The sequence below is a fragment of the Polyergus mexicanus genome, unplaced genomic scaffold, assembly GCF_030449975.1.
Source record: "Polyergus mexicanus isolate NDT 795.1 unplaced genomic scaffold, iyPolMexi1.0 SCAF_15, whole genome shotgun sequence".
Taxonomy (NCBI): domain Eukaryota; kingdom Metazoa; phylum Arthropoda; class Insecta; order Hymenoptera; family Formicidae; genus Polyergus; species Polyergus mexicanus.
The window spans coordinates 389752-403527 of NW_027223335.1; the positions used below are offsets into that span (position 1 = coordinate 389752).

At 34.4% G+C, this 13776-nt stretch overlaps 1 protein-coding gene across 2 annotated transcripts in view; it reads left to right on the top strand.

Annotated features, from left to right (window-relative positions):
* The first annotated feature begins 245 nt into the window (after window positions 1–245).
* Window positions 246–13776, top strand: part of LOC138939696 (neuroglobin) — a 37507-nt gene continuing 23976 nt past the window's right edge. For both annotated transcript variants that reach the window (XR_011447885.1, XM_070307766.1), the window contains exons 1-2: window positions 246–892; window positions 4072–5946. Coding sequence is in view for 1 of the 2 variants with exons in the window: in XM_070307766.1 (XP_070163867.1) it covers window positions 5753–5946 (194 nt within the window). In the remaining variant the exon portion in view is untranslated. The remainder of the gene's footprint in view (window positions 893–4071; window positions 5947–13776) is intronic.

Below are 13776 nucleotides of genomic sequence, written 5' to 3' on the forward strand. Positions count from 1 at the left end.
TACATTAACTCGAGATCTCTAAAAGGTCTTCTATTCACCTCCAAGGTAAAACGTGAGAAAGAAAGGATGAAAAGTGGCCGATTAATTGTTCGCACGAGGGACGAGAGCGGGAACCGCGAGAGAAAGGAGGACGCAGGATCGGATGAGAGTACATCCCGTCGCGGTCCGCGCGGGATGCGAGAGCGCATGCGCTACATCCTCGACGAGTGCTTGTTATGGATGTCTCAGTTTCGGCTCGCCTGGGCAGTAGGCAACACGGCCGACGTCGGAGCACCGCGCCAAGTATATCGGCCGGGGAGCCCCGGGAGATATTCTAAAGATAGAAAACGCGCGCCGCACGATCACGACGCGTTGAGGGGAAACGCGTCGAGAACACGCACCTTCCCGTACGCGGCGAAATCGTGAGGCGGGCGATCGAACGCGGGGAATCGTGGACGTTGAGGAAGAAGGACTTTTCCGCCTCCACGTCGCGGGAGTATCGAGGATCTCGAAAGCGTCTCGCGAACGTCGGGCGAGAAAAACGTGGATGAGACGCGGGAATCGATCCGGTGGTGACACGCGAATGGAACGGAAGCGTACGAGGAAACCAACGACTCGCTCGATCCGCCGCTCGATTTTCGATACTCGGTGATTCACGTTAGGAATCGTCATAAGTTGGCGATTAAATTAAGCGGCGATTTCGAGAGTAAGAGCGAATCTCCGTTTCACTCTCTTGGTCCGGCTGTTTAGCAAATTGCTTCGACGATCCCCTCGCCGATCCTCGATGGAACGGAACTCGAATGTCATATATAGATAACTTTGTCCAATGATGAGGGGAAATTGATAGAGACGCGAGTTCAGTGATATATATCACGACAACGTGCAGCACGCGGGCGAAAATGGATCTCGCTCCGTAAGCTGTCAGTTTATCTTTCGGTAGTGAAGCCGTTTGTTTCTTCTTCTCTCGATTCTCCGTAAATGCGTTCAAGGCGACCGCTATTTTTCCGCTAACGTTAACGCTAGTGCAAGCGATGCATCATTCGCGAAATTGGCGCGATGATTAATTTTTCCCGAATTTATTGCGGCTAATTAACTTTGGACGAATATATATGTTCAGTATTGACACCAATCGTGATATATGATAGAAAGATGGTGGAGGGTGATGGTTGCGATATCTGCTTAAATTATACATTAAGCTGATTTAAAAACATATGTGGAATTAGTATTGTATTCATTTTGTATTATATTGTACCAGCGCGAAAAAATATATGGTATAATTTTCATTTCTTTTATTTGTATTTTTTTTTTTGTCTATGATTTTTCGACTAATTTCGAATGCATTTTCTTCAAAAATATATCGAGGTATATCGATAATTTTGAATTTGCGAGTCATAAAAAGCTTTCATAAAACGATTTACAAGGATTCCTTTACATAGAGATAGTAAAAGAGAACGATAACTCTTTCATTAAACTTGAATATTAAGAAATTGCGAAGAAAAAGATGATGTTCAGTAAAGTAATATCGATTTTCTATTAATCGATAGAAAAGCGATTTCTATTATCAGAGAATCCATAGATAAAGACATCAGGAAACTAGGGCACTAGATGTTTAAAAATGATACTGTGCTTCCAACTCTCACATAATCTCCTTAAGATATAAAAAATATACATATATATAGTTTGACATGTATGATCTAAATATTTTTAGATAGATAAAATAATTTTAGAGAGAAGCCAAATTTTTTTATAAATTTATAAGATATGTTCAAAGATCTCTTTGCGAGCGTTTCAAAATGTATGAAAAAAATTTGTCAGGAAAACATTAAGTCATGAAATGCATTAATAATAACGGCAAAACATTATTGAGCAAAATGGCTGAATTTCGGATCTGATTTCCGGCTTGTCCGCAAGGGATGATTTCCGCAAGTTTCGCTCGAGATGATGCATCAATTCTAAAAGCCCAATGATAATGCTCGGCTTGTCGCGCCAATATGTCAGTCTCTTTATCGCGTTTTATCGCTTTTTTTTTTTCAAAGCAACGATGATATAACATTCGTTAATAGATAGATTGCGTATCATTCAGTTTTATTCGATCATTTCAATATTTTTCAAGCACGACGACAAACGCCAAGATTCATATTTTTATCCTATTTATTGCTGTCTGATCTTTATCTCATATTGACGACAGGATAAACGCAATATCAATCATTGAGCTATCATAATATCGCAATAACTTAATCTATCGAAATTTGATTAAATTTGACATCAATTTGTAAAAGGAATTTTTTCGTAGAATATAAACGCGGATTTTTTTTTTTTTTTTTTTTTTTTTTTTTTTTTTTTTTTTTTTTTTTTTAATAGACTATACGAGTATATATATGTGTAACAATTAATTTAAAGAAATATTTATATTTGAACAACACGCTGCAGAAATATTGAGAATTAAATAAGCACAAAATGCATTTATCGGGGTTCCTTTTCATCTTATATTGATATAAGATAAAATCGATGTGTTAAAAAAGCAAATAAAATTCGCGATCAAATGCGATACATTTAGCGCTGAATGTGTAGTGGGAAGACAGTGAGAACTAGAGACATTTTCTTCACCGATCAGAAAAATTATATCGTGAATATTTACATCTTAAAACTTGAGCAACCGCATAAATAACCGAAACTTTCCTACACGAATGTCGTATCGTGCCGTATTAAGTACTCGATAATCTTTGAAATGACATACGGCTATAAAGGTCGAGCATTAAGGGCCGATGTTACTAACAACATGCCTTCGCTCCCACGACGGGCTTTCATTTTAACGAGACGCATTTACACTTTTTGCATCGCAAACTTCAAAACTCATCTAAGTTATCCGCGTTACACCCGGTACGCTTCTTACGTACTTCCGCTCAACTTTAGCGGCGATGCTTATCGACATTGGGATACGTCCGGCGTTTCCTACGTAAATTGACAACTCGAACGTAAAGTTAGGGATATACAGTCCCGATGGTACAGAATACAGGAGAGAGTTTCCCTTTCCCGGTTATTCCCGTCTGCCTTATAACGCTTTCATCTACTTATCGTCGAGTTCTCGCCTTGTACTGTCGTCCGCTTTGCACGTCTCTTTGACGTGCTTTTCGAATCCGACGAGAATCGAACGGAGAAGAGCAATGACACAGATGAGTTTGGTTACCACCCTATACGTTCCTCGAAACCCCTCCATCAATGTCGCCGGAATTCCGTCTCGCCGCTTCCGATTCTTTCGTTTCTTCTGCTCGACGGCGCTTCGCGTCCAACTTGGCTAAGATTTGTCGGCTAAGATATTTCTTGTTCATCCCTCTGCTCCGAATTGATCCGATCTGATATCGCCATTACGCTAATTGAAGCATCGCGTCATTCAATACCGTCGAACTAACAACGAAACTTCGAAAAGTCTTTGTGACTGGACTAGACTGATGTCGAATAATGAGAAAGCGTTAATTTCTTGCACGAGAAAGATGAAGCATCAGATTATTATTTTATAAATAAAATTGTAAATAGAATTTTTTTTTTCTCGATTAAAAATATCATTTGATTAATTATTTTCAAAAATATATGCTACCGTTCGTCAGTTACCAAATACATATCTTTTTGAAAGAGATATCTATCATTGCACCCAGCTACTCTATGATGATGATTGAAAGAACGAGTAAAAATTCAAATTACAATATAAGATTTATTATATTTCTCCTTCTTTATTTATACTAATTTTCTAAAGGTTTATTATAATCGCAACGAAATTTTGCGCGATCGAAGCGCGAATCAACAAAGCTTGAAACGCGGATACATTTCTCGGGCTTTTCAATTCTCTGATTAGAAGACCATTCCTCGTATTTAACAGATTCATTTGTATTGATAAATTGATGATTCGAGAGCTTTATTTGTCATTTTATATATCGAATGTCGATCCTTCCAACATCTTAGATCGTCCGGCATGTCTTCAGCTTCCCCTCGATTTGCCACTGGCTGTCGCATTTATGTGTTCGTCGCAAATGAGATCGATCGACCCTTCCGCTCCGTAAATGTGAAAGATATCATCGCGATCGCGTATGCTTCCAGATAATGTCCCGGAAATCGAGGAACATGAAGATGTTTAAGGAGGCTGTTCGCATATTCACCGATTGGACTAGCGAAGCAAATGAAGCGAATTGTACGCTTATTGATGAAAATCTCGAATAATTCAAAGGACAATCGATGATGAAAACAAATGCCAAGTACGTAAAGGCCGTCGTATTAAAGCTTCGTAAAGAGTTAATGAGTCTAATGAGATTCTGAGTAAGAAAAGTGGATCTCTTGTTATAAAACAATGAAAATATACAAGTTTCATTAAGAGAAGAACGGATGAAAGAAAAAAGTAGAAGCGAAAAAAAGAAAAAAGAGCGAGGTAGGGAGTGAACGAAATGAGATAAAACGAGATAAAAGCCTGATAAATACGAAACAAATAATAAAAAAAGATTTAATAGCGAGGAAACAGATAGATTCTAGTGAAATGAGGAAATGAGCTTGTATATTGGAAACAAAACGTGCAGGAAAAAAAGGAAAAGAGGAGACGCGGATAGAAACAATTGGATGAAATTGCTGAAGGAAAGCAATTACAGATATATCCTCGGAGAAATTAAGACGATCATGAACTAATATACAATATGAAGCTCTAGTGATAAAAGTGAAGAAATCGATGGTGAAAGATTTAAGATCGAAAAACGTACGATAAAGTGCAGAGATCTTGGTAAAAATCAAAAAAAGGAAGATTTGGCACGCGGACTGGTGAGAATTGATGTTGAAGAGGAAATGGGAGAGGAGAGGTTAGATAGATGAATTCACAGAACGGAAAACTTGGTGTGAAGAGAAAAAACAGCAACGAGGACACGCGAGATTCAAATGAGGGTAACCGCGAAGATGGAGGACGTCCGAATGAGGGATGAATAGAATGTGCAGTGAATTAATGTGCGTCTTGAAACCATCGTGTCCTTAATTACAAGAAAGGATAAATGTATACGCGTCAAGAATATATCTCGGGTACGTAATAAGATCCGTACGAAGAGGGAAAGCTTCTACCAAGTTCACTTTGCTTATCTTCACGCTGTCAGCGATGGCGAGCGATCGTTCACAGATGATCAGCTTATTGTTAGACGCGGTCGGCTCGCTCGAAAAAGTGCGCGTGCTCCTTGCCAAGATTTAGTGTCGCACACTAAAGTAATACATGGATGTGAATCGGCCGCCAAGTGTTCGAAGTGAAGCAGCTTCGAAGTAAAGTTCCTTCGATCGTTCGTATTTAACGGTTACGTCATAACAATCGACGATTTAATAACAAAAAAAAAACAAAAAAAAAAAAATAGATAGACTCTAACAAAGACACGCGGATTCTTCAGATTCAACCACGTGTACTGTGTTCAGGAATAGAGAGCAATGGAAAGATTACGCGCAGATGACTTGAGAAATTAATAATATAACGCATTCTTTATCTAAAGCGTCTTTTTACTGCCGATTCGTGATTCGTCGTCGTCGATGATATTTCGTATGTCATCGAACTCAACATAGTGCAGAGCGATTATTCGGGTCCGCCGATGCGTTGTAAACTTGAACGAAGGTGGCAGAAAGCGGAAGTGGAATCCAAGTGCCGCCGCGCAATCTACGAATTTCGCGACACAAAGTAGTGATCGTCCTTCGCATTACGGGTTGGCCGGATCAGTTAGCGTCTTTCGCGACGCAAGGAGTCGCGTTCGGGACTTGTAGCCACAACATGGGTTGCGAACTGAGCAAACTGGCCACTACGAAATCGCGCAATCAGGGCGGAAATGATGGTTCTTCGCCACCGCCGCCGGCCGCCACAGATCCGCGACTTCCGCTCACAGCCAGGCAAAAATTTACAGTTATCGCCAGTTGGAAAGCGGTCTCCAGAGCATTGGAGCCCACGGGCATATATATGTTCATAAGGTACGTAAGCCCGCGTTAACGTCGCGAACCTTTTACGACTCGCTTGCTACAAAAACGTTCAAACGAGCATATGACTCTTGAACGATAGGTATCTTCACACACGATATACATATTTCGTGGAAAGATCGTTATACATATACAATTTTAAACATTAATAATACTCTTCGCTACATTAATATCTTATATACTGGGTGGCCCATTTTAATCTATCCAGTCGAATATCTCAAAAACCAAGCCCGGAAGAGAAATATGTTTCAAACAAAAGTTGTGTGGCTTCAAGGGGGCCATAAGATAGTGACAATGATTTGACCTTGGAAAATCATTTGAAGGTCGTGTGAAGGTCAACTTTAAAATCTTAGATGGAAATCCCCATTTTTTATTTAGTATTCTTGTAGCTGACATCGAGAGCTTTCCAAAACACTATAATAAAGTATTTTTTCATTGAGTACTTTTTGAGTTATTTTATATTTTAATCTGACATATTTTGATATAAAAAATAAAATATTTCGTAAAATATTCAGTTTTCGATCATTTTACCGTAATACTTCTATGTACAGAATAATAAGACAAATTAATTAGTGCAAAAAAAAACAAATAATTGTTTAAAAAAATACATTGTAAATAATTTTCTTAAAAACAATTTTTTTTTATACTAATTGATTTGTCTCATTATTCTGTACATAGAAGTATTACGGTAAGATTATCGAAAACTAAATATTTTACGAGATATTTAATTTTTTATATCAAAATATGTCAGATTAAAATATAAAATAACTCAAAAAGTACTTAATAAAAAAATACTTTATTATAGTGTTTTGGAAAGCTCTCGATATCAGCTACAATAATACTAAATAAAAAATGGGGGTTTCTATTTAAGATTTTAAAGTTGACCTTCACACGACCTTCAAATGATTTTCCAAGATCAAATCATTGTTATCATCTTATGGCCTCCTTGAAGCCACACAACTTTTGTTTGAAACATTTTTCTCTTCCGGGCTTGGTTTTTGAGATATTCGACTAGAGGGATTAAAATGGGCCACCCAGTATATTTTTTCTCCTAGAGTTTCTAATTAAATCACATTGTCATCGGTCAACAATTCAATTAAATACAATAAGCGATCTTTTCGAAATGTATAAACAAATATAATAAAAATAATATTAAAGAAGGATTTAAATTCTCTAATCCTGATAATTCTATAAACCAATTAAGGTATCTCATTAAATAAGCGTAATATTGTTATTGAAAATATATAACAATGTATTTTCTATCTTTTATTTTAGAGACTTGCAAAAATATGTGTTTTTTTTTATACGCAGTCCACATTATTAAAGTAAGTCATGTAATAAATTGTTAACTGTAAATTAATAACTGGACTTTGAGTTAGCAAAACATTAAAAATGATATGACTTTATTCCGATATAATTTCTTAGCGTTAAGGGTGACGTCTATAATTATTGGAATATTTTTACACTTATTTTTACTTGTTTCACACATTATCGATCAAATAACGTAGTCGTCACTTTACCTATTACACTATAATACTTTACCTCTCCATCTCAAAGAATTGTATTAAAGGTAAATATATTTGAGGTTTTCTGACATTAATAATTTTTTGAATCAATTAAGATAATATTCTGATAAATAATGCTCCAATATTATTGAATATATGGTAAATGAACTAGCATTTACCAATTGATTATAACAACGTATAATACATCCGACTTATCTATTATTTTTTTCATATTCTTTCATTTGTGTAAAATTAATGATAAATTATATTTTATATTTAAATGCTACAAAAAAAACAGAACAACGTTCATAAACATTTAGAAAGAGAATCATGATTAGCTTTTACTTTTCAGTAAATTAATTTTCTCATTTATGCGATATTTTTAATTTATGCGATAAGATATACGCAGGTCTTTACTATTATCACGTCATCCGGGCAAACTCGTAAACAAAAAATACAAGCAAGTTTTGAAAACTGTTACGTGCAATGTATTATATAGCATATACAGAAACATATTTTCAAAACTTTTCAGGTCAAGCGAATTTGCATTTTTCAATAATAAAGCTGCATATACACACAAATATTAACCTAATTTCTTTTATCATTTCTTTTATCATACAGTTTAAAACTTTTACAAAAATTGTTTAGGTAATTTTTAACATGTGTTTTTATTGTAGACGATCTAAAATATTTTTTATAATGTTAAAGATATTTTCGGACATATACTAGACGCGTCATTGATAGATTTTTTTTTCTTTAGCGATTTTTTAGCAGATTTTTACTTAATAAAAATTTGTTTTGACGTTAAATTTTTTTTACGACTTCCTAATTTCTAGCATTAAATCTTTTAATGATAAGCGGAATTTAATATACAAAATATATTTCCATTTAATCATCTTTAAGAGGGTAAGAATATATAAAGAAAATTCTTCGAGATTACAAGTAACAAGTTTTCCTATACAAATTCCGCTACTTATACTGACATTCGCGCGAAACCAAAACACGAATACCGTAGGACTATTATAATTGAAATATCGACGTGATAGGAAGCGATATTTCTATTACGGGATTTCACTTGAATATATCGTACTTGAGATTTCGGCACGTACGGAATCACGCGCCGGAAATCAATTTCATCTTTTGGGGATGCCGAAATATTAATATCAAAAGGAATACCGTGTTGAAAATTCCGTGAGAAGACGGTGGCCATATACACATTTTTCAGAGGATATAGCACGTTTCGCCCGTATCACGCGCCATTACGTGATTAGTTGAGCGTTTAGGCTCTTCAAGGCCGCCATCAACGTCAGACGCAACCCTGAAAGAGGGTGGATGTACTCGTCGATCCTTACGCTCCCTTCCGCCCGTTTTCACTGACGTTCCTTTGCACACAGAATGCCTATCCATGGACGATCGTAAACCGACCGTCGTGTCATCGCTCGTGCATCGAACTGAGGGATAATCTTGTTTCTAGAGACTCCGTATTTTGATCGTACAAAGCTGTGACGCGCAGATTGAACGTGGAAGCATACGTCTATCTCGAGACCAGCGTAATTGAGATTGTTCAATCCTTAATAAAGACAAATTTTTCTATTCCGTTAGAGCGATAATATTAGTAAAAGAAATTAGAACAATTGTGCGATCTTTTAGATCGAATATTTATGATTTATTATTCAAAAAAAAAAAAAAAAATATATATATATATGAAAGGTATCTCAGAATTACCACACCATCTGCTAATGACAAATTCAAATCATTCGAAGAGGATTTCTCCTCAGGAAAGTATCGAGGTATCAATAATTTCCTCAGGATAGGTGTTATAAGCAAAAAGAAGGGCTTTTTGCAAACCAAACTTTATAGTATAGAGAATTAAAACTACATTCTTAGTTAATTTCAGATAGAGTTTACTTTAATAAAGAGAAAGAGAATTTTAATTTAAGGCTTAGTTACAAAGATATGATGGGAAAAAATGAAAACTTGCAAAAAATAATGACCTCTCTATTTTCGCTGAGGAAAAATTGTCTCCTAATCCGATCTCAAGAATCTGTCATTAGTAGGTGCGGTAATTCTGAGAAACATCCTGTATATGTATAAAATATAAAAGTAAATTTTATAAATTATCTTTTATCACCAAGTGAACATTATTTATTCGATTAATTAAATTTGTCCTTCAGCTTAAAACGCAAAATACAGAATATATATTGTAGAAATTTGGGCGTATACAATTTTTCATTAAAAACGGTTGCAATTTTATTTTACAAAGAAGTAAATCTCTCCAACGTTTCTTTAAATTACGAGAAGAGCAAGCGATATATTTAAGTTCACTGAAATGCAACAATGTAAAAAGTTACGCTATTATCAAATTATTATACACTCTCCTTTCACGATGATAAATAAAGCATCCATGTGTTCTACTTCTAATATTATATATGACGACGAGGGAAAGAGAGGACAAGAACCTTATATTATATTTCACAGAAAAAAAATGGTTTGTCATTATCCTTCGCGAATAAGAAAACTAAGTCGATTTTCATAAATGTTGCAAATGACCCGATTAAAAAGCTTCCATAAATACCTGACCCAGTACAATGTGGATAAAATCTTATTTCAAAGCATTTCGTACGAGACGTGTCTTCCATCTCGATGCTTTTCTCCAGAAAGGAAACAGATTTAGTCATATTGCGAAAATCTTCGAGAAGGACGTTCCATTCGAGTCGACAAAAATTTGCCGATATAATTAATTCACCAAGCGCTAACATAAAAGATTCGCACTAGTGTTAACCTCTACAAAAAAATTTGGTAAGATCCTCCAATTACGGACGAGTCGTCGTCGTGACGAGGGTCTCCTGGAATACCTCAGAGATGTGTGCTTTCTAGGTAGAGAAGTATTACTTTATATAGCGCTGCGAAAAGCGTCTGTTAAGAACATCCTTTCGCAGTCTTTCGAATATAACAAGCTACAGCAATATCTACCATTTGGCACAATCCTATTTCAATTTGTCCAAACAAAATTGTCCACGGAATTTTTAGCTTTTTAACTTGCAGTTTACGAATCTCGGCGTTCGCATCAAACGCCGATATTTCATATTTCTTCGAAGAGAATTTTCAAAATCTGCTAATATTTTGATCGATTCAATTGTACAATTTTTTTTATATTTCGATGATGATTATTTTAAAAATGTGTGATTGGAATGACAAAAGCTCTCATGAAAAAATAAAAATATTTTATAAAATTACATATAATATATTTTTTCTTAAATAAATTTCTTTCTCTTCCTCTGTTCCGATAAATAAATCACGTTATTTTTTATTATATTCACATTTTTCGAGAATGCTAGATGGATTGGAAATCTCCATTGCGATTCGTTTTACAAACAGTGTGATAATATCGATAAACTAAATTGTCGTATCGCAACAGTTTTGTATAACCGCTAATTAAATTTAATCTCATATTTGATTGTATTCCGAATTCTAATAATTTTCGAGTCCCAAAGGAACATTTAGCCCAGAGAGTATTTTAATTTAGAAATACTTTGCAGAAATAGAAGATATCAAATTTTTTAATTACTCACTATAAAAACATATAGAAATATATACCTATTTAAATCTACTTTATCATCTCACTAAATCACAAATTCTAAAACTTCTTCTAAAAAAAAAATTATAAAAAAAAAGACATTCGATTTGAAGAAAAATACGATTATATTCCTCGTCACAATATACCGAAGTTGCAATAGCATCGACGAAGCGAATTCTCACAAGTCCCCGATAAACGTTACTCTATCGGCGGGTTATAATTGAGATTCCAGAAGGTCCCTCGCTTTTAATTGAGACATACAGTCAAACAGCTGGCAGAGCAGCTTGTCGTTTATCCTTCAACATAGGCACAATCGGACATTGATCCAATCCTAATACGTCGTAAACGAGATTACGTCTCGTTCGAGGACACCGTACGTGTATGTGAATTCTCGTTAGATTAAAGTTCTTCAAATCAAAAGTCCGCATCGTCGACGGCTATGCGAGAACCCCATCGTGCCTATTCCATCTACGATATTGGATTGACGGCGATTAAGTTGAACAATCGAGCGAGCGTAACCCGGACTGTCCGCTCTCTTCGCATCCTTTTTTTTTTTTTTTTTTTTATTTTTATCAGGCGAACTGACGCCTGACTCTACTGCGACTTTTTCTCTCCATTACATACCATATATTCGTCCGATCTTTGTCGACGTGAGGGAATAGAATAGAATAATTCAGAATTGTAACGCATTAAAGAAGCGCCAATTAAAATAATTGAATTTTAGCGCTATATAATCGAAAATTATAATTAGAAGATTGAAAATTAAATTATTTAATTTGATTTATATTTTATTTCGAAGATACACATTTCCGAGAATATAGCTGATATATTTTCAATATTTTTTTTCTTAGGAATAATATTGATAAATAAATTGAAGGAGAAAATGAAACAACCATATTGATTATGAGATGCTAGAATGCATAAAATATTATTGAGAAAATAATGTCCTATCACAATTGAAATAGACGTCAAAAAATATCCAAAATATTTTTTCAAATTAATTATTGTTATAAATTGCAAATTAGAATACACATACGTTTGACGGATATTTATTTTATTAAATCGACACGCGCGATCACGCACACACTTACTTATTTTTAATGAGTATCAATATCAATAACGTACTTTATTCGATAACTTTTGTTATCCGACAAGCTGGAAAATCGTGATGCAAAGAGATGACAAATATGGATGTTTGGAAATGCAATATAATTTAAAATTATATTAATAATGGAAAAGTAGAGAGGATCGACGATTCAAAGTAAAACAAACGGACTTTAAAAATATTCTATTTTATTGAAAGTTTGATTTAATCTGCTTAAAAAAGACTGGAATTAGAAGGCAGATAATCTGACAGCCAATTTAATTGGCGACAATCCACGATCAAAAGTAAATCCCCGTCACATTTAATTTGTCATAAGCGAAACGTGCACGCAAATAGATTTTCTATTACATTGCTGCACACATTCAAACCTCGCATTAATGAATCTCTGAGACGCGTTAGTAAAAATAAATTTACATGCGTTCCATATCATGCTATCCATCTTGGTAAATTTTTAATAATGGTATTTTGTTATAATAAAAAAACACAAATTATAAAATTAATAATAATGAAAAATAAAAAAAAGGCAAATTAAAAAATCAATAATGATCAAAGTACGATATACAACATTTTATATGCGATTGATATTGGCTTTCATTTTTCAATACGAGATTGAAGTGACTAAAGTTATCTCATTAATTTCAGATAGTTAACAATATAACAATTTTTAAAAAAATTTGATCTGTTAATATCGATCTAAATTGCCTCAAATTTGACGAGGAAATTTTGCTTTGCCTTGAATCGCATTTTACGAGATCATTCGCACGTTTCTACTAGGAAATTCTGCTGAATTATTGTGGCTAAAACAGTTTTCTCGTAGAATCAATGAATCAATGAGAAAACATACGCGACTAAATTCACGAACTTGATTAAATATTTAGAAATGCTGCAAAATAATTTGCTATATCTGTCTTTTATAAATAGCACAGATGCGCAATGTGGTTTGTTCCACTTTTCTATAATAGAGAATTGTGCGTAAATCAATGGCAAAGAATTTTCTTCTTGTATAATTGAAAACTTTTTTAAGTATTAAGTATAATGTTATTAGATGTAACTTTACGTGCGTATTTTTAACAATAAACGCGTGTACTCACATGTACGCTCCGTTCTGCATGCTCGATTTCTCTTTGCGTATTGCGTATTTTATCAATATTTAATGCGGGATACTCAAGATAGAAATGTTTATAAGAGTTTCAGATACGCGTTTCAGATACGCGTTCAAAAGAGTAATAAATAAGTAGCTCTCTCTCTTCTTTAAATTAGAAATTCTCACAGATATTGAGTTTGACGATTTAGATATTAAAGAAAATTATACAATTTTGCTTTCAAATATTCGATTCTTTCTAAATACACATTCATCTTTTTGAAAACTGAATATTAAGAACAAGCTCATCAATTTCAATGACTTTGAAGTATATTATAGAAAAAGAAAACAGTGTCTCCCATACAGAAGAAGAGTGCTTTCTCACCAAACGTTAAATATCACTTATCTCTAGTTTTAATATTATGACCATGAGAAGAGATAAAAATTTATCTGAAGCACTTTACCCGGTACTTTAGATGCGGAATGTCCAAAAACATTTAATCACATTTTTCTTTTATTTTTTGCAGGCAATATAGAGAGTAAATGTTGCTTTAAA